General features: G+C 40.0%; 1 protein-coding gene across 1 annotated transcript in view; it reads left to right on the top strand.

Moving 5' to 3' along the window:
• The window catches only part of TRRAP (transformation/transcription domain associated protein), a gene marked incomplete at both ends in the record, with an annotated part of 71695 nt that overhangs the window by 37224 nt on the left and 13898 nt on the right, over positions 1-20573 (top strand). The window contains 16 exon segments of the mRNA XM_079543012.1: positions 735-948; positions 1203-1382; positions 1718-1864; positions 2493-2612; positions 2893-3180; positions 3671-3808; positions 4164-4276; positions 4812-4947; positions 8015-8206; positions 11835-12030; positions 12276-12541; positions 13220-13320; positions 15929-16130; positions 17177-17341; positions 18892-18982; positions 19997-20196. Of these exon segments, the coding sequence (XP_079399138.1) occupies positions 735-948; positions 1203-1382; positions 1718-1864; positions 2493-2612; positions 2893-3180; positions 3671-3808; positions 4164-4276; positions 4812-4947; positions 8015-8206; positions 11835-12030; positions 12276-12541; positions 13220-13320; positions 15929-16130; positions 17177-17341; positions 18892-18982; positions 19997-20196 (2749 nt within the window).

The raw sequence follows: 20573 nt of genomic DNA, 5'->3' as shown, positions 1-20573 counted from the left end.
ATCTCTTTAGGTTTGAATTAAATGATTTTTTCTATGATTCAGAATCAGTTCGTGTTTTTGGAACCATAAGACATATTTACTGCAGGAAGTTTTGAAATAGATGATACTTAGAAAGGGTTTTGTGTTCAGATCTGCCAAAATACCCCCTCTACCAAGGTGTTAGGGTGTACTTGTAGCTGCTTGTACATTTAATACTGTGGTGAAAGCTAAATTCTGTCTCTGCTTTTATATCAATAGAGTATTAAAATTGTTCTTCTTTGAAATGTATTGTAAAATGCACTCTCAGGAGATTTTCTTAGCAAGCTAAGCAATTGGGCTCTGTAATGTGATAAAAGAACAGTAGCGTTCAAGAAGTGCCAGCTGTGTTATTTTGTGCTAATGGTTCATGTTGTTTCAGCTGTTTGCTGCCATTCTGTTTACTGGTTAATGTGCAAAGCTGTGGTGTACTCAAATTCTTATCAATGAGTGTTACTTTGCATTTCAGACAGGTACAAATGTGGCCAAAGTTGATACTATTTCACAATTTGAGTGATTTGAATTTTATCGTAGAAGAGTTTGTGATAATTCAGGGCTGGTTTTCTATCAGGCAGCAATGTTTTCTTTACTGCTTCCCTCGAAACACCACACCTGGATGCATGCCACCCTTCCATATACCATCACCTCCCTTGATTTTTATTTTGTAAATGGAAGGCTTCTCTTTCTAATACCTGTAATTTCCCTTGTATTTCTTTTAGGGATGAGAATCTTTCTGGGAGTGAACTTACTGCTAAGCTTGAGCCAGCATTTCTCTCGGGTCTGCGCTGCGCCCAGCCACTGATACGAGCCAAATTTTTTGAGGTCTTTGACAATTCTATGAAGCGCCGTGTTTATGAGCGTCTGCTTTATGTGACCTGCTCTCAAAACTGGGAAGCAATGGGAAATCACTTCTGGATAAAACAGTGCATTGAGGTAGGGAAATTACTCTTCTCAGGAATACAGTTAGAATTCTAGAAATACGTCGGTCTCGATGGCACGGCCATGAGCTTCAAATTGATGTCAATGAAGTAAAGATGTATTTATTGTATTTATTGAACGAATGTGACAGGTATGCCTTGGACACATTACAACTCTTGCTGATAGGTATGAAGCTGTAGAGCGATTCTCTTAGAAGTACTGCAGTAAAATGTCTGTTTCAAAAGCCTCTTTGCTTTTTGATGTCTTAGCTCCTGTTGGCTGTCTGTGAGAGAAATACTACGATCGGGACGAGTTGTCAGGGTGCAATGTTGCCCTCCATCACCAATGTTATCAACCTGGCTGACAGTCATGATAGAGCAGCATTTGCTATGGTAACCCACGTCAAACAAGAGCCTCGGGAAAGGGAGAACAGTGAATCCAAAGAGGAGGTAATTTGCAGAAAACATCGTGGGAAAATGTAACTTAGTGAAGAAATCTCTTCCTTGTTTCACATCCAAAAGATTTGGAGAATGTGCCCCAAAGATGACGTGCAGAGCCTGTTCTCTGTACCTTGTTTGTGGTGCACTGTTTTAACCTGTTCCTCAGAACTTGTATCATTCATTTAGCCCTTCCTTAATGCAGCACTCTAGCAGTTCCACTTCTGAACCTGAACAAATAACTGGAGACCCAGAATAGGTTGATTGGAAAAGTACTTTGTATAGGGACAGAAAGTAAAAGTAGTTATAAAATACCTTTGTGCTTTGAGTTGTCTGCTTCTGTGTAGGATGTGGAAATTGACATTGAATTGGCACCAGGAGATCAGACCAGCACACCCAAAACTAAGGAACTTTCTGAGAAGGACATTGGAAATCAGCTGCACATGCTGACCAACCGGCACGACAAATTTCTCGACTCTCTTCGTGAAGTGAAGGTCAGTTCTCTGTAGTTGCTTTCCTGATGAATCGTTTCGATACTGAAATCTCCTGGCTGACCTTCTTCTGTTTCTGAGTATTGTTTTTAAGCTTGTTTTTTATATGGAAAAGTCGTAGAATCTGATGTGATTTCTTAATTGTGTCACTTAAAAAATCTGTAAGCGTTTGCTTAATTACTACTGGCTGCTGCACCCCTCTCTTACAAAGATGAAATTTCTTCCTGCTGTATTTCAACAGCTAAGAAAATGGTGATGGCAAAGACAGAGCACAGAGTTGTTAAGTGTATCAGCATCTTGTGTTTAAATAATTTATAAGAAGGTAATTTCAGCTGAAAGTTATTTTGAAGTAATTTTCACAGTGGTAACAGTTCTAAACAAGTAACTCTATCATTTCTGTTACCAAATAGTTGTCAACTTTCTTCCTTTTTCCTTCCTTTTTTCTTTTTTAAATAGTTACAGTGATGAAGCAAAGTCTTGATCAACATGAAAATGGCATTAAATTATTTTTACTGTAATTTTCGTTGCTGAAAGAAACATGTTGGTATGTTGGAAAAGGCATTTATGTGACAGCTCAAACACTGTACAACTGAACTGTTTTTCAGTGCTGCTAATTTTCTTCCTTTTCTAGACTGGAGCACTGCTGAGTGCCTTTGTTCAGTTATGTCATATTTCTACACCATTAGCAGAGAAGACTTGGATCCAGCTTTTCTCACGACTCTGGAAGATCTTGTCTGACAGACAACAACATGTGAGAATCTCTCTCTTGTAATAGACTTTGTTGTAAACGACTGATGCTCCAGGAAAATGCATAGTAACTGGCTTATTCACTTGCTTTGAGAAGTTTGCCATTTTGTGTGTCTGCTTAAAGCTGTCTGTCTCCATCAATACGTCATTTAAAAGAAGCAGGGCCCTTCCTTTTACTAAGAGAAGGACACATCAAATGATGCTGTATTAACAACGCTTTGAATCTGAATTCTATAATGTTTAACTCTTCATTAAGTTTTGTCTGTCCTTATTTCTCCTTCCAGGCTCTAGCAGGTGAAATAAGCCCTTTCTTGTGCAGTGGCAGCCATCAAGTGCAGCGTGATTGCCAGCCGAGCGCACTGAACTGCTTTGTGGAAGCCATGTCTCAGTGCGTGCCTCCCATTCCCATCCGGCCGTGTGTCCTGAAGTACTTGGGGAAAACTCACAACCTCTGGTTTCGTTCTACACTGATGCTGGAACATCAAGCGTTTGAGAAAGGGCTGAGCTTACAAATTAAGCCCAAACAGACAACGGAATTTTATGAGCAGGAGAGCATAACTCCTCCTCAGCAGGTGAGGTGTTGCACTGACATACCTTGTGAAACGTGGAGAGAAGAACGTGGTGACAGTGCAGTGCAGCAGCCCTGCTTTAGAAATCTTTGTGTTTAGAAACTGGTTGAAATAGTGTTCACTTTTAGTTCAGCTAAGAAATTCTTGGCCTTGGATGTTTTGAACAGGTTTGCAATGTTGATTACTTTGCATCTTGCCTGCTTCTCCTGCCTTTCTTTCAACTGGCTTTGAAATTCCTGTATTTTTCTCCCGATCTTTCTTTCCACTCCGCTTTTGCAAGTATTTCTCTGCAGCACTGTAAAACTAGATCAGCCCCTTCGTGCTCCTTACCTTAAATCTCATGTGGAAGTGTCTGCTGCCTCAGTCTCCCCCAAAGGGAGTATGCTTTCCCTAACAAGTCATGTCTGCTGGTACGTGACCTTAAGAAGTTATTAGCTGAATAAAACTGAGTTGTCTGTAAAGACTGCAGAGGAACATGTGCTTAATGTTCTAGGAAATACTGGATTCCCTTGCTGAGCTCTACTCTTTGTTGCAAGAGGAGGACATGTGGGCTGGACTGTGGCAGAAACGCTGCAAGTTCCCAGAGACGGCAACGGCTATCGCCTATGAGCAGCATGGCTTCTTTGAACAGGTATGCTCTTGGTACTGGAGACAGCTGGAAAGTTCTGCTGTTAGGATGAGTGTTATGGGCAGAGGGAAAATAAACTGAGTAGGAATGTAGGAAACTTCAGTTATCTGAAATAAGAAGTAGAGCTTCTCTTCTGGTTAAATTAATAGTTGAAGGCCATGTAATACCTAGGTGAGGTAAGTTTTTTGAGTATCAGCTTTCATCACATTTGTAAAGCTACAAAATAATGACTTTTTCAGAAACAAGCTGCTCACGGTTTTCCTTTCTGTTTAAAGTGCACTTTTTTTTCCTTGAAGTAAACATTGAGCTAATGTGTGTATAGCAAATAGAGAAATGAATCACTATGAATTTTATTTAGGCACAAGAAACTTATGAAAAGGCAATGGAAAAGGCTAAAAAAGAACACGAACGGAACAATGCTTCCCCTTCCATCTTTCCTGAGTATCAGCTCTGGGAGGATCACTGGATTCGGTAAGACTTCAAAGCTGATGAAGCACTGCTACTCTGCAATGGAGGATACCCAGCTGGTTTAAAGCTTTAGTTGCTAGAATACACTTCACTCAGACTTTTTAAAATACAGTTAAGGGGGAAAAAAAACAACCTGCTTTTATACTTTTATACTCCCTTACAAGACCCTTGTAACTTACATGTGTGAAGATTGGTAAAAATCTAATTTGATATTGGTGGAATCAGACTAGAACTAAAATTTGTGTTTCCTGTTTAAAACTGTTGTTATAGTAGACAGAAAATGCAGCCTTTGTCTGCTCACATAACTGATAGTAAATCCTCCCACCTGGATAAAATATCTGCAGTGCTTGCAGAGCAGTTCACGGAGAAACAAATATGTTGGTAATATAATACAAAACTTAAAGATGCTTTTATTTATTATTATTATTATTATTGTTGTTATATTATTATTATTATTATTGTTGTTGTTGTTGTTGTTATTATTATTATTATTATTATTATTGGTGAATAAACTTACAGTGGTTTTGATTTTTCTTAGTTGCTCCAAAGAATTGAACCAGTGGGAACCTTTGACGGAATATGGGCAGTCAAAAGGCCATATAAATCCTTACCTGGTACTGGAATGTGCATGGAGGGTCTCAAACTGGACTGCTATGAAGGAGGCTCTGGTGCAGGTGAGTGAGGGCTTTCTGTTCATGTTTAGTTTAATAGAGGGCTTATTGAACCACAGACCGCTTTGAATTGGAAGGGAACAGAGATCCATTCAGAGCAGGCCCAAGTAGATCAGGCTACCTTGTCTGGTAGGGTGCTGGCATCCCAGGGGTTGATGTGCCCAGGCCTTCTGGACATGCTTTTCATCTGAAGAAGAGATGTGCTCTTGTTGTTACATACTGTTTTAGAAAATAGCACTGTGTAGCTTTTGTTTGAAGCTAAGGAACTTGTGTGTAGCAGGTGGAGCAGTTGTCTTCCTCATTTGGTAAGGGATAGAATTCATTGTTTGTACTTCCCTGCTGTTGACCTTCCTGATTCATTATGGAGCTCATTATTGTATTCTGCTTGTAATTCATTTTGCTGAACAACATGCATTTGTAAAACATTTAACCTTCCCTTTGTCCTTTCCTGGATTTTACTCATGAGACTCTGCCTTCAGTGCATCTGTGTGCCTGGAGAACGAGTCTGTTGCCTAAGGAATGAGTGCTCCATGAAGTTCTGCCTGTCACAGCAGGGTTTGAAGGCAGGAGGCACACAGTGTAAAATAAGATTTCAAAAGATGAAAATCTCCAAATTCTTTTTTCTTTCCAAGTATCCATAAACATATTTTTCTGTGTGTGTGTGTGTGTGTGTGTGTGTGTGTGTGTGTAAATGAAGTTTAAGTGGCCAGGGAAACATGCTTGGGATGTCCATGATTTCTGAGAAGATGCCACAGAAATCACACAGGTAGATAATTTTTTCTGAGATCAAATTGGGAGTTCTTCCACATGCAAAAGGTGGGGGAAGGGAGGGGGGAAAAACCATCTTTAGATAAATTCATCCTTACCATCTTAGGCATCTTTTCCCCACTGTTTTGTGGTCCATCCTGTGAGAATCAGTTCCTGAAGCTGTTGTAAGATATCAGGCCTGCTTCTCATAGTAGAGTTGTATGTCTGTGGTTAGTTAAGGCAGAAACACAGATCAGATGTAGTACTGAAACCTGAAGGGTGAGAATTCTGCATTAAATTCATTGTGACAACTTATTCTCCCATGATAGATATACCCAATTGTGCTTTTCCCTTTCCTTTCTTCTAAATGAAACTGAAAATTCCAGTTACATTTTTTTAATGGTATATTTATTCCTTTGCAGTGCTGGTTATATAGGTACGTGCAGTCAGCCTGTTTTGCTTTAAAGACTAAACAGTGAAAACTGGAAAAGCTGTTTAATTAATTTAAGGCAGTGCTTTTTTTGGAACCTAAATTAAGGGTGTCCAACCATTACAGCGTTTGAAATTGAATTTTCCCACGCTTGCAGTACTGATGGTTGGAATGAAGCAGTTGCCTCTTAGGATGCATTTTAGCCTTTATCAGTTCACATGGAGCCAAATGCATAAGTAGCAAGTTGTACTGCAGCTGCAGAAATGATCTAATGGGTGATATTTGCATTTTAATTAACTTCTTTTGCTCTTTTTAAAAAATTGCTATTTTAGGTGTAAGTATGCAACTCTACCGAGTAATTATAGGAACTGTTATTTGAAAAACCTTTGAAGCCTAAAATAAGAACTCTATTGTACAGTGTATCTTGAAGCCTGAGTTCGACCAGGATGAAATAGATGACGTCTGACAGGGTCTGGTTTTGGAAATGGATTTGAGAGGAAGTGACAAGCACATGTACCTGCTGATGTGCTGTAGTGGCAGTTATATCAAATGAGGTATTTTCAGTAATGGGATCTTCACTGATTGACTCTGGAGGAGGTGCTGCTGAAGCCGTAAATGGAGCCTCTGTGGCTTCACTTGGATTTCCTTAAAAGATGCATCAGGACACATGTTTGTATAAATATTAGGATGTGGAGAGTCGTTGATTTGCTGCTATACTCAGTGCTCCAATTCTGATGGTATTCTGTGGCTGTTCTTTACAACTCGACTTTGAAAAACTGATGTTCAGTGTACTATTATGTGAATCTCTGCAGTGATCCTTGGGTCAGAAGAGGGTCAGAGAAGATGGCAAATATGTATCAGCTTTCATAAATCTTAGTGAAACGCTTTAAATAATCTGCCTATTTAAGCTGAGCTATTAAAATACCATGTGGCCTTTGATAGGACCCAAGACTCATTTCCATGTGCTCACATTGCCGTTGTGTTTAATGATCCAGTAGATAACGTAATAAAAAAGAGATGATTTTCACTGTGTAAGGTTGGTACCTGGCAGTTTCTCTTTGCAGTCTCAGGCGTAAAAGCCAATTGGGGATAAGCAGAAATAACAGTTGTAATGGTTAAGGTGCAGTACATCAACAGGAAGGTAATGTGGAGGGATTTCTGTAAAATCAGGATTTCCTTGCTAGGCAATTCGAGTGCTTTGCCATTTTTAGTTGCTGTTTTTTTTGCTGGTCTGAGATTTTTAAGAAAATGGTTTAAAATTATTTTAATCATTTTAGTACTGCCACCTGACTGTGCACCTGAATTTAGAAATGGTTTTGATGTGATGGGAAGGCAGTGTGTAGATGATTTAAAAGGAAAAATCAGCTGTTTATTCTGATAAACTTAGCAGACAGTTGGGAATAGTAATGCTGGCATAATATGCTGTCAGATAGCGATGGTATGCTTCTAAGTGAGAAGCTAATGTTCTTGTTCTGGAGCCCCTGAAGCATTTCGGAGGCAGTAGACTCTGCTGAGAAGCACTCATTTTCTTGCAGGGTGAACTGGTTGGCAGAGAGCTTCGTGCTCCTCTTGCAGGACTGCTTTCAGCTTCCCAGCTGTCTCAGCTGCACCTCGGCTGCCCAGCAGCATGCCCTGAGCAGGTTGTGTGCAGCACCTCTGCTTTTGTGCTGAGCTGGCAATTTCTTTGCTAGCCTACCCTCACCAATGACTGGTAGAGCCTGAGCCCCTCTTACGACAAATTGCGGTAGTTTAATCTGAGATTTGTAGAAATTAGGCAGTTTTCTAAACAAAATAAGGAACCGAGTGTTCAAGAAGCCTTTAGAAAATGCACCAGAAAAGTCTGTGTTTAAGCATGAGTAATCTTTACCAGACCTTCTTCCGTTTCCTTACCAGGTGGAGTTGAGTTGTCCAAAAGAAATGGCTTGGAAAGTGAACATGTACAGAGGATACTTAGCAATCTGCCACCCTGAGGAGCAGCAGCTGAACTTCATTGAGCGCCTGGTGGAGATGGCGAGCAGCCTGGCCATTCGGGAGTGGAGAAGGCTTCCCCACGTGGTGTCCCATGTTCACACTCCCCTCCTCCAGGTAAGAACAGAAAGCTTGTGTTATCAGTTATGTGCTGATAGCAGGCTTCAGGTGGCAACTGCGGGTATAAAATATTTTGCTGTCTAATACTGATTGGCTTCTCCTAGTTATCTTTGTTAAGATTGCAGAATGTGTATATATTGAGGGGGGGGATTACTTGGGAAGTTTATGGTTCTCCTGAATGGGTTCCGTTTGTGGTGTATTGATGTGTCTATTTAAAAACTGACAAATGACTCAGCCTTCTTTATGGGCGCTGCAGCACTTGGAGTGCTTGACCGTTTAATGGCTTCTAAACTGTGTTCCATTTGGAGTAGGTATAGTGTTATATATCTTCCAAAGTAAAGCAGCAGGGGATGGCATTAGGAAGGAGTCTCATCTCTGAATTACGTGATACTTCTGATTAGACATGGAGAGGAAGAGAGTGTGGATTGTACCAGATGAACTAATGTGTATTGCAGAGCTTCGAGCATTGGTCTTCAGCTTTATGGAATGCCTGGCTAGGTCATTTGGCAGGCTCTGTCTGGTATTGCCTTAAAATCTTTGCAGTGAGTTGTAAAAAGAATTCTTAATGTCTTGCTTCACAGATGGGAGGGCTTTGGGGTCACTGCTCCCTGCATCCCATCTGATGCCAGCTGCAGGAAAGAAAATGTCTTTGGTCTGAGTGGGAGACCATAGACCATATTCCAGTAATTCCCCTTGTCTGCGTGTGGGTGCATACCTTCCAAATTTAGCTGTGCTGATTGAAAAGGTTACTGCTTCCAACTAATTGGCTCATTTTAATTCCAATATGTTACAGAGCACTTGTGAGAGTAAGTCAGCTGGAAGACTTGAGACAGCAGTAACCTTTGTCAGGGGCATTTTGCTGAATTGAGAAGGAACAGATCGCTTACATCAGAAGAGGTTGGAGCCCTGTGGCCTTACTTTGGGATCTGAAAGAGATCTGTATGCTTTCTGGGCAAGAAAAATGGGCAAAGCAAGCGTGAAGGGTTGAGAGGAGCTTAATCATGAAGTCAGGGCAGCGTTCTGACAGTGAAGCTGTGAGCTGCTCAGAATAAACGAGAGGCAGTCTGTTAGTTCTGAGTTACAAGAAACTGTAATGAAACTGAACAGCAACACAAAAAGCACGCAGAGCACAGTACTGGCTCATCTCTACTAGCTGCTTTCAGGATTATTTAGAATAGAAGTTTGTAACTTGAACTTCATAGTAGTCTATAAAATGACTGCGCTGTGTTGCACTGGATCTTTTCCAGCACTGATGTTTAAAAGAAAGCCTTGTGTGCGTACTGGAATCCTCGACGTAGAAAGGATGAGTAACTTTTCAGTTGAGTAACTCAGTTTGTACAGAGAGGATGGGCAAAGCTAACATCTTTTGTGTGTGTGCCATTTTTCACTTTTTTCTTAGCTCTGTCATCCATTTCTATGGGAAGGCAGAGCTGGTTGGCTACTTCTGAGTCCTAAAAAACGTTTTTCTCTCATAAGAGGATGTGCTGTGTTCTGTTTCTCTGAGGAAGTATGATTGGAATAAGGGAAGTAGAAGATGTCCTTTCTTTCATCCTTGCTGAACAGGTCCTTAGTGCTTGTTTTTACCATATTTTAGACCGAGTTATTAAATGTTACAAGACAAATAATGTACTTTTCCCAGCATTTACGTGTAAATTGGTTTGCAGACACTGTGCACCAGATAGGTGTTAATTTTTGCTTTCAATCTTACTTCTTCAGGCAAATTGGCAATGTAGTTTACTACAGATGTTCAAATTCTGTGTGTTTAGTCCTGCTTCTTAACACAGGTGTTACTGAGAATCCACTTAGAAAGTCAGGAGAAAAGACTTAGTTCTCATCCTGGCAGGAAAAGCTTGGAAGATCTTGAGACTTTGAGTGTTTTGTGAAGCAGCTGGCACAACTTTGATCACACAGATGATGCAGCTTATTTATTATATGAGATGAAATAACACGTGTAATGTGTGAAGAATGTATGGCTTGTGTCCTTCACAACTTTCACACATTTCTCTGTTACAAAAACGGACTTCTGCTTCCCTTTAAAATGTGTGAAATGTCAACACCTTTAGCTTTCCTTGGATTTAATTATGTAAGTAATTCAGAACCGCAAGAGGCGGACTTTTGAGAGTAGATGTCATTGCCAGGCGTAACTGAATGGAAGCAGGTGTCCAAACTCATCTTAAAAAAATGCAATTTGGCCTCGAAATGCTTCCAGAAGCTTCTTGAAAGTGAATGTCCTGTGCTGTGCAGCAGCACCTGGGGGTTGGAGGTGGGGTTTGGGCTCACCTTCACACGCAGTGTGTGCTGTGCCAGCGGTCTGCCATGGGTGGAAGGGCTGCGCTCCTCTTGAGGCGTTCTGGTCGCTGGGCAGCTGAGGCAGGTCAGCGCTCACTGCAGGTCCCCCTTTTGTCTGCAAGGGGAAATTCTGGAATCTCGGAGCGCAGTGCGATCTGAGATCTGGTGTCAGGGGATGCATTTCTTCATGGGTTGATGCTCGCAGAACTTCCTCATAAGTTTTCTCTGATATTTCCAGTTTTTCTCCTCTGGATGTGTGGCATTTGTAGCATGAAAGGACTAGGATTGCTAAATAATTTAAATGCTTTCAGATATCAATTAAAACAAGCGTTTAGAATCAGCTAATGTGGGGACATCCCTCATGAAGAAATGATAAATTAGGCAGTGAGTGACAGAGGTACAAATGCAGCCATGAATTTGCACTGCAGTAATTACTTTTTTTTTTTTTAATATCAGATAGTATGTGATTAAATACCTGTGAGAAAATTAAATTTATGTGATGAATGGGTGTAGGATGAAGGTTAAGCTGTTGTGAGAGCTGATACTGAGATGAATGTAGGAAAATATTACTTTGCTTAATTTATTTTGTTTCAAGAGATTTCACTGGGTAAATTTAGATGGCTTTTTTTTTTAAGTAGTTATCTTATTTGGTTGATTAACAATGAATACAACTGCTATCTGCCAAGAGGTAGCTTAGAGAATACTACATTGGTTTTATTGTACTACGGATAATTAAATTCCATTAAAGTTTGTGGGCCTTTCTTGGGGTTGTTGAAGTTTAGCAGAATGTCTGCTGCCTTTAGCAGGATTCAGACTGCTGCCATCTCTTGTTTGTTCCTTTCATTAACCTGAGGATTGCAATGTCACTATAAAAAAAACAAACCAAGCCATTTTTAACCTAAGTAACTTCTCCATGCTGAGTTCCTGGGGGAATCTCTTACAGTGATAGGTCCAGAGATGCATGGAGCCCAAATTTAGGCAGTGACCTTTTTGCAAGTATTCAGGAAGAAAATTTATGGCACCTTTGTGTACTTTATAAAACAACTGGGTTGTTTGTTTCTTAGTACTGGTACCTGGTGATAGCAACTCTGTTCCGATGATCAGCAGTTGGATATAACATTTCTGTTCATAGCTGAAGCAGGTGGTTTTTGGCTGTCTTTTCCTTTTCTGCTTTGGTAAGTATTGGCTATTGGTTGGTTGTGCAATTAATGAACAGGTCCTCAGGCAGCGTAGCTGCTTCTTTACTTGATGAGTTAAAGGTGAACTGATCAGATGGATCTTGGCCAGTTTACTGTACAATGTTTTAGGATGATTTATATTGTTTACTGTTTTCTAGGCAGCACAGCAGATAATTGAACTTCAAGAAGCAGCCCAAATAAACGCAGGCCTGCAGCCGACTAATCTAGGGAGGAACAACAGCTTGCATGATATGAAGACTGTTGTAAAGACGTGGAGGAACAGGTTACCTATTGTGTCAGATGATTTATCCCACTGGAGCAGCATTTTCATGTGGAGACAGCATCATTACCAGGGTAAAACTGCCTGGTCCAGCATGCCTTCATCATGTAATTTTCCAGACAACACATTGTTTGAAATAAGTTCTTTGTATTCTTTTTATTTAGATATGCAGTAGTTTTGTTGGCTTGGACAAGATTGTTTTTATTTAGTTTCCATTCAGGCATTCCATTGAGTCGTAATTTCATATGTTCTGTTGTGTGAGCTTTTGCTGTATGTATGGTTTCATTTATAATAACAACATGTCATGTTTTGTCTCTAGCCATTGTAACTGCATATGAGAACAGTTCTCAGCATGATCCCAGTTCCAATAACGCGATGCTGGGAGTTCATGCTTCTGCATCAGCAATTATCCAGTATGGAAAGATAGCTCGAAAACAAGGGCTGGTCAACGTAGCTTTGGATATCCTGAGTCGTATTCATACAATTCCAACTGTGCCCATCGTGGACTGCTTCCAGAAGATTCGCCAGCAAGTTAAATGTTACCTTCAGCTGGCAGGAGTTATGGGCAAAAACGAATGCATGCAGGTACAGCAGCTTTTTCTCTGATGTTGTTAATAGAACTTGGAAGGTTATGAAGGCCGTCAGATGTATGGATTTAAATAAATGCCTGTATGCAGGACAAGATCTAGTTCCTTGTCATGTTATATCCTGCCTAGGGTTGAGTAACGCTGTAAGGGACAAAAGCATTGTCCTCTTTGAGCCTTGAATGTTCTAGAAGTTAAACTAAGAAATTCAAAGTGGAAATAAGGATTTTGAAGTCTTACAAAGTGGATAAATGGAAGGGACTTTGAAAATTAGTTATTTGCGAAAGGACAGTGCAATTGTAAGGCATGTTAAGGCTTGCTCATGAGTGATGTTTGCTGGCATACTGAAGTGAAAATGAGTTAAAAAGAAGGGAACAAAAGTGTGATTGTGGGCAGAAAACTCTGATGCATAATTATAAGGTAGGCAAACTTAAAGATGGAAAAGATAACTGATCACCTGGTGAGAGTTGTCTGTTGCATCAATCAGTTTTGCTTGGACCAACAGAAACTTGAAGTTATTGTCAGTCTACACTATTTTTAAATGAAAAATAAGTGGGAAATAACCAAAATGTTAGAAATCCAAGCTATTTCAAGGGGATGTTTTGGCTGGTTTTTATGGTATTTTCATTTTAATAGAAGCCTCCATCTTAGAAGGCTTTTTTTCACTTACACTTAACAGGGTCTTGAAGTTATTGAATCGACCAATCTGAAGTACTTCACCAAGGAGATGACTGCTGAGTTCTACGCACTGAAGGGAATGTTCTTGGCACAGATTAACAAGTAAGTATGCTGGCTGGAGGAGGTGTTAGCACACATCTGAGAGAAGTATTTCAGCACAGTGTTTGATCAGGAAAGTTGTTCCCTATGTTCATCCCAGCCTAAAATTTGGCACAGCTGTATACAGAAGTAGAATTTTTACGTGGTGGTTCCTTTTCAGTTTGAAGATGGAATGATTGTTAATATCGAGAGCTACTCGAAGCAAATCCATTACACCCATTATTGTTTGTCTGTTTGTTTTTAGAGATATGCAGAAGGAGGAGGCAGGGAGAATGTTTTTATCCAAAGCTTTGCAGCGTAAGATATTTTTTTCCTGGTTCTATGACTCTTTAGTTAGACTGACTGATGTGTAACTGATATCTCAATCTAACAAACCAATACATTAGCATAGTTGACAAAAGGAAGCTACTTCAAGTACAATCTCAGTGTAAGTATCACATATACAACCAAGGATAAAGCCCTGTTCTGTCCACAGGATTATAGCTACCTAAACAAAGCTAGCCTCCATCTTTATTTCTTTTTTTCCCCTGTTTTGTTGTTCACTGCGTGTGTGTGTTAAGGGAAAGGAAAATATGTGATGGAATAGTTCAGAGTCCATAGAAAGATCTGCTGTGTGGTTCAAAATGTTACATAAACTCACTGAAGATGGGACTGAAAAGATTGATGTTTTGTGTTCTGGAGATGGCTTGCTTTACAAAAATGTAACAATGAAGTGTAAGCTTTACTTTCACAGCACCAGCTTTCCAGTGTTTTCACTGTAATGCTGGCAGGCATCTTACTGTACTGAGGAGGATCTCTCTAATTCAACAGAAAATATTTCAGCAGTCAGATTTTATTGGGTGATACTTAAAAACAGCCCTTCAGATCTCAGTGTTATTCTGTGTGTGTGGTATTTAATGGCATATTGCTAAATGTTACATATAGATGGAACCATCCTTTTGCCTCTGCGTTGCAGACAGTTTCAAAATGAAGTCCATCAGCTTCTAAGTTGTACACTGCAACCCCATATAGCAATTAAAGTCAGAAAATAATGAGCATCTTCTGTGGGTACAAGAGAGAAATTTAAATATGTGGAATGTAATTACTTCAAAGGAAAGTGCAGGGCTTTTTTATGGTCATAAATGAGCTTAGGTTCAGTTGAGGTGTAAAGGGAAGAAAGTCTGCCTTTCCTCCACCCCACTTTAAATAAATAAAATTCATGCATTTGAACTAAAAGACAGCAAAAGCTGTACCTACATCTTTCTTTAGGGTGGAACAGATAAGGGATTCTGTTTAAAACATGCATCTTAACCTTGCAAAACAACCCAAATGTGCATTTTCAGGCACTGCAGCTGGAGTTGGGATGTTGGGAGGGTTACTCTTGAGCAGATGGGCAGTCTTGATGCTGAGAATGCATGACTGCTGCTGACCTGAGTGCCAAGCACATTGCAAGCTGCAGGTCACCTCTGGTGTTGCCCATTTGCTGAGCAAGGTGGGAGAGAGCATTTTTAAGAAGTCATTTCAGGTGTCAAGAATGATGGATAGTAGAGAGGTAGGAAAGAAGATCTGCTGAGAAGTCCTGATTTTAGGAAAGGGAAGTAGTCATATGAAGTCATTTATCAGGCTGCTGCCTTGCTACGAGGCTTCCAACCTTCAGCATCAGGTGCAGAAAGCTTCTAAAAGAAAGCGGCTTGTTTGTGTAACACTGCACTGAGTGTGTTTATCATTTTGTCTCAATAGCTAATCATTTTAATTTACTGTAATCCTTCAAGCCAATATTTTGATATTAAAAATAGGGACAAGCATTACTTTACTTTTCGTACTGCTTCTTACTATGCTTATTCTAAAAGAGAGAAGGTTCCTATTAAGTAGGAATCCTGAAATGCTTTAAAAGTTTGTTTCAGTTGTACATGTGAGTTTTCTCATTCTTTAGCCTTATACCTGAAACACTGCCTAAGTTTGAGGGCTGTGTGTATACTGGGGTGAAATATGCCAAATCTTGAAATGCAAATGCGAGGGAACCCAGAGAGGACTTCCCACTTACCAAACTTTGCTTTGTTGTTTCTGTGGGTCCAAGAATTGTATGATGAGATTTCTTTTGTTGTGTTTTTTTTTTTTCTTTTTTTTTTCCCCCCCGACTTCTTAACATTTCAGCTTTGGGGGTGAAGAGCTGATGTGTTCCAGGTAGCATCAATTGGAGATTGGGTGGGAGAAAGTTAAGTAAGGTGGAGTCCACCAAAAGATATCTCATGCCTTATCTTCTCAATTTTACTTTTTCTCACTCCTCCTTACTTCTGGTGTTTTTGAGCAATCATTTATTATTCATTTCTTCCCCAGAGTCTTATTCTGTTGCTTGTGTTGCAGTTGCAGTGCACTGGAACTTTTAGTTTTTCAGGGAGTATGTGGGGATCTGAAACATTTGCATAATTGTTGCCATTATGAACCATGCTTTCATAGCTGCTGAAATAAAGGAAAGCTAGGAGAAAGCAATCATAAGCCCTTCCTGGAGAACTTAGTGGGAAAATTCCATTCAATGTTATGGACATCATTGAGTACCCTATCAGAAAGCTGTTACATGATTTAGGGATTTTTTTGTTAGTGTGAAACTCAATTCGTTCTTGTCACCATGCAGGTCTGAAGAGGCAAACAAAGCTTTCTCTGCAGCTGTACAGATGCACGATGTCCTAGTGAAGGCATGGGCAATGTGGGGTGATTACCTGGAGAATATCTTTGTGAAAGAACGTCAGCTTCATCTGGGTGTGTCTGCAATTACTTGCTATCTGCATGCGTGTCGTCATCAGAACGAGAGCAAATCAAGAAAATATTTAGCAAAGGTAAGGTTCTGATGTTTGAACATTCATATGCCCAAGTTGTTGTGACTGGAGAAATACCAGGTGCCGATTAAAAGCTTTACTTGGGGCTGAAGCTGTGTGCATGGTTGCTGCATAGTCATTGCATGGAAGTCATCGTAGTTGTTTTCTTCGTTAGGAGGTAGATGTGTATGTTAGGGTGTGGAACTTCTTTGTGGGGAGCAGGAGGGAAGGGCACAAGTAACACCCTTGCTTGCATAACTCTTAATGATTGTTAAGTTAATGTAAGACTTACTGTGTCCTTCTGCTGTATAGTTCAGTCAGATACCTTTCCATATGTCAAAGCCATAGAATTCACAATGCTTTTTCCCCACTTTTTCAGCTCTATTCAAATATCTCTTCCAGCTACTAACTGGGATTAGTTTTGAAGGCATTGCCCTTCTGACTCCATCAGGGATAGGAACTGTGAGTTACTGCTGGTACGCTGTCAGCTGTCTTTAGTTTAATCTTTGTTCTCCCCAGTGAACTTCTGAAAAAATTAGTACTTCGTTTTCAGAATTTTTTGTATTGCTTTTTTTCTGTTTAGTTCATTAGACAAACAGTTATTAGAGCTGTACTTTCCTGCTAAATGTCATGTTGTTGAGTCCACAAATACAGCTTCAGTTAGTTGTGAGTGCTTAGGACAAGCAGGCAGTGCTTGGTATGTTTCCATTGAAATTTGTTGGTAAAAAAGTATTGTTAGGGTTAGACAGAAGAAGGAACATTCAGGTTAATGTCTCTGAAGATCACACTCATAGGCAGTGTCAGTTTCCACCCCAACCCCCTCACCACACCCATTAAATATACATGTGTTTATTTTTACATCCTTTTCATCTTATTTCTGGGGGAAAATCCTACACTGGCCAGGTATATAAATATACATTCCTGTGTCCAAGTAGGCTTTGATAGATAAATGGACTTCAGTATCATATCAGTAATTATCTGGATGCTGTTTTTTTTCCCTGCATAATCCGATTGACATGTTGAATTTGTTCAAACCCTGAGATTGTTTGCTTGAAACTCTGTTTCAGGTTCTGTGGCTGCTGAGTTTTGATGATGATAAGAACACACTGGCAGACGCAGTGGACAAGTACTGCATTGGTGTCCCACCCATCCAGTGGTTGGCCTGGATTCCACAGCTGCTAACGTGCTTGGTTGGCTCCGAGGGCAAACTCCTTCTGAACCTCATCAGTCAGGTAGCTACAGAAGATGAGCACTAGTTCTTTATTGTCTGTAATCTTTATCTTCAAGATGAGATATATAACAATTTTTAAAAGCAAATTAGGAAAGTTTAAAAAGCGTTATTTCTTGCAACTGTTGTTAATTTAATAAATGCTAATTTCTCCCTAGAAGCAGAATGACATTAAGTTCAAAGTGAGCGATGCTTAATGAGACTAAACCTAGTGTAATTGTATGCCATATTTGCTTAACATGTTTTAGATTTCCCTCTGGAAATCTCTTTATTACATTTTTGTGAACAGAATAGTGCAGATTTAGGAATGTATAGTTAAATGTTTGTTGCGTTAAGAGCAGAGGGAAAAAATTGCTAGCTCTAGTGAGTAAGTAGTGAGTAAAGGGCAGACTTTTTTAGCTTCTTCTTCTTAGATTTAGAAGTTAACACTGTTACCCTCAGAAATCTTCACAGAGGTGCTGTAAATTTACACTCAAAATTTAGTATGTCAAGTGACTGGAGAAGTAAGGGCAGTGTTCAGGAGATAGGTGAAGGAGCTGGCTTCCTCGGTTTGTACCTCTGAAAAGACAAAGGAGCTTTGATTAATCTTACCTTGGAATTTTAAGGTTTGACTGCCCTCTGCTCTAAAACAGGATCGGAACAGAAGGTTGCCTGTGTCTCAGCATAAAGGTGGCTCACAGCATGCCTTTACACTAAGGGAGATGATTTTTACATACTGTTTTGTTATTGCTTAATGTGAACAGGGTTCAGGTATGTTTTCAGGGATGGAACTGCTCATGGTTTAGTTTAAGCTCTCTTTTTAGCACGCGCAGATCCTGGAAGTGCCGTTGCAAAGCTTGTCAGGCTTGCTGTGCCCATCTGGAGGGGAGAAAGGGGAGAAAAATCCATGATTTAATGCAGTTGTGGCTGGAGGAGTCTCTGATCATGTCTTAAGATGTGCTCCATTGTGGGTAGTACTTAGACACATTGTTTCTTTCCTTTAATAGAAAAGATTTATAGATTTCAGAGGAGGTGCTGGATGTTAATATCTCCTTCAGCTTTTCTTTATTATTGTTTTATTATGGAAGCTAACATCTTTTTTTGGTGAAATTGGTATCCCCTTACATTAAATGCTGCAATTAGCTGGAGTAAAGTTACTCTCTAATGGGCTTTCTTATCACTTACTATGGGGCTCACTGGGAATTGTGGCCTAATTTAAAGACTAACTGGTGTCATTATGTCTGTTTCCCTTCCATTATGTACGTGAGTAAGGTCGGTGAGCTGGCCCAGGTACACTGGCATTATGCTATTTTCAGATTTATTGAACAGTACTATGTGGAAGCACTAATTAGGTAATGTCTTAACAGTGTGTGGAGGGAGTCACCGTTTCATCCTCTTTGGTTTTCTGTTACTGGAACGATCTTCAGTTTCCTAGTTTTCCATAAGCTGTTATTTAAAACAAGGAGCAGATTATTACTGAATTACACTCATTTACACAGAGAATCTGTGTGTGTTGGTCTGATGTGCAGTCAGTGTTCCTCAAGTGAGAAACATGTGCATCACATCCCCATGTAGGTGGGCCGAGTCTATCCGCAAGCTGTCTACTTCCCTATCAGAACCCTCTATTTGACCTTGAAGATAGAACAGCGAGAGCGCTACAAAAGCGGTGAGTCTGATATGTGAAATTGTTTGAATTCCTGAACTGGTCATTATTCTTAGCTGCCCCTGATTTGCCTGGGAAGATGGCTGCTCCAGGGAACACGGCAATGAGGCCAAGGAAAAGATTTCCAATGATCTTTATTGAAATTCTTTTCTATGGCATTAAGTCCACAGAAGCTTCAAGTATTGATCTATCTAGAATAACATGCTCACCAAGAAGAGTTTAAACTTCATTATTATGTAACTGTAATTATTCAAAATTATGCACTCTTTACTGGATTTTAGGTAGAAAAGTCTTGCATTTCAGATATGGAAGAGCAGTAAAAATGCTTCCTTTGTTCCTCCTTCAGAGGAGAAAGATGATACTTTCACATGCCATAATACTTTACTACATTCGTGTCCAGCAAGAGAAATTTTTGTGCCAAATTCTTGACATCACCACTTATGCGTTTATTGGTAGCTGATAACATATCTTCCTCTCATTTCTGCCACAAATTACTGCTCTGGTGAGTTACATGAGGTTTCTGATCACTGGGAGATGATGATGATGTTTGAAGTAGCAGGACATGATGTGATAAACCAGAACTCCGTGCAGTGGAGTTGGAACACGGGAGATAAGTTTTACTAATGGGTAACACTGTACAGTAGTATGTGTTGTTGGCATCAGTTGTATTTATTCCTGCAGTTGAGCAAGAGATCTCACCAAAAAAGGGAGGAGGCCAAAATGTACGGTGTTTGCTTAATTTGCTCCTGTATGAAATATTGTCCATTAGTTGAAGAGCTTGATTTGGCAGCGTAAAACCCAGCACTGTGTGATTTTGAGGGTTCACATTGCTCTAGCTTTGAGAAGTCTGTAGTGCTGAACAGCACTGCAAGCAGTTTTCTTTCTTAACTGACAGATTTGCAGAAACTCGGTGGGCAATCCAAAAAACAGAACCATGCATTTCATGCAGACGTGTTTCAAGTTTATAAAGAGTAAAGTCTTGAATTTTTGTATTGATTTGACTTTTCCGCTTTCCAGATTCTGGGCAACAACAGCCAAGTTCAGTTGGAAATCAGTCCCACTCTGCCTCAGATCCTGGGCCAATCAGAGCCACGGCACCGATGTGGAGATGCAGTCGAATTATGCACATGCAGCGAGAATTACACCCAACTCTTCTGTCTTCTCTGGAAGGCATTGTAGATCAGATGGTCTGGTTCAGGGAGAATTGGCATGAAGAGGTATTTGGCTTTTATACGGTTTCATATGTATGTATCCTCTAGGGAAAACTTAGCTGCAAAATATTTCTCTAGGATTACTTCTGAGCAGTAAAACATTTTTGATTAGAAAACTGATGTATTCCTAGAACTGGCTGCTCTGATTGCAGTTTTTAGAGCTTAGTTATTTATGGAAGCAATATATGAGTTTCCCAAAGATTGACGAATGCCTCTAGCATTAGGATTTAAGCTGTTGCTTTGCTTTAACTGAAATATGATGCTCTTATACTAAATTTCACAGATACCAGTTTTCTTCTTGATCCGGTAGTCTGTGACAGGTGGTAATTATTGTCCAAATTTGATTTAGAGAGCAGATGGACTTGCTATTCCATTTCTCTTAT

Source organism: Tetrao urogallus (assembly GCF_951394365.1).
Source record: "Tetrao urogallus genome assembly, chromosome: 15".
Taxonomy (NCBI): domain Eukaryota; kingdom Metazoa; phylum Chordata; class Aves; order Galliformes; family Phasianidae; genus Tetrao; species Tetrao urogallus.
Note: the sequence above shows the minus strand (reverse complement) of the source record. Positions and strands in the feature narration are given on the sequence as shown.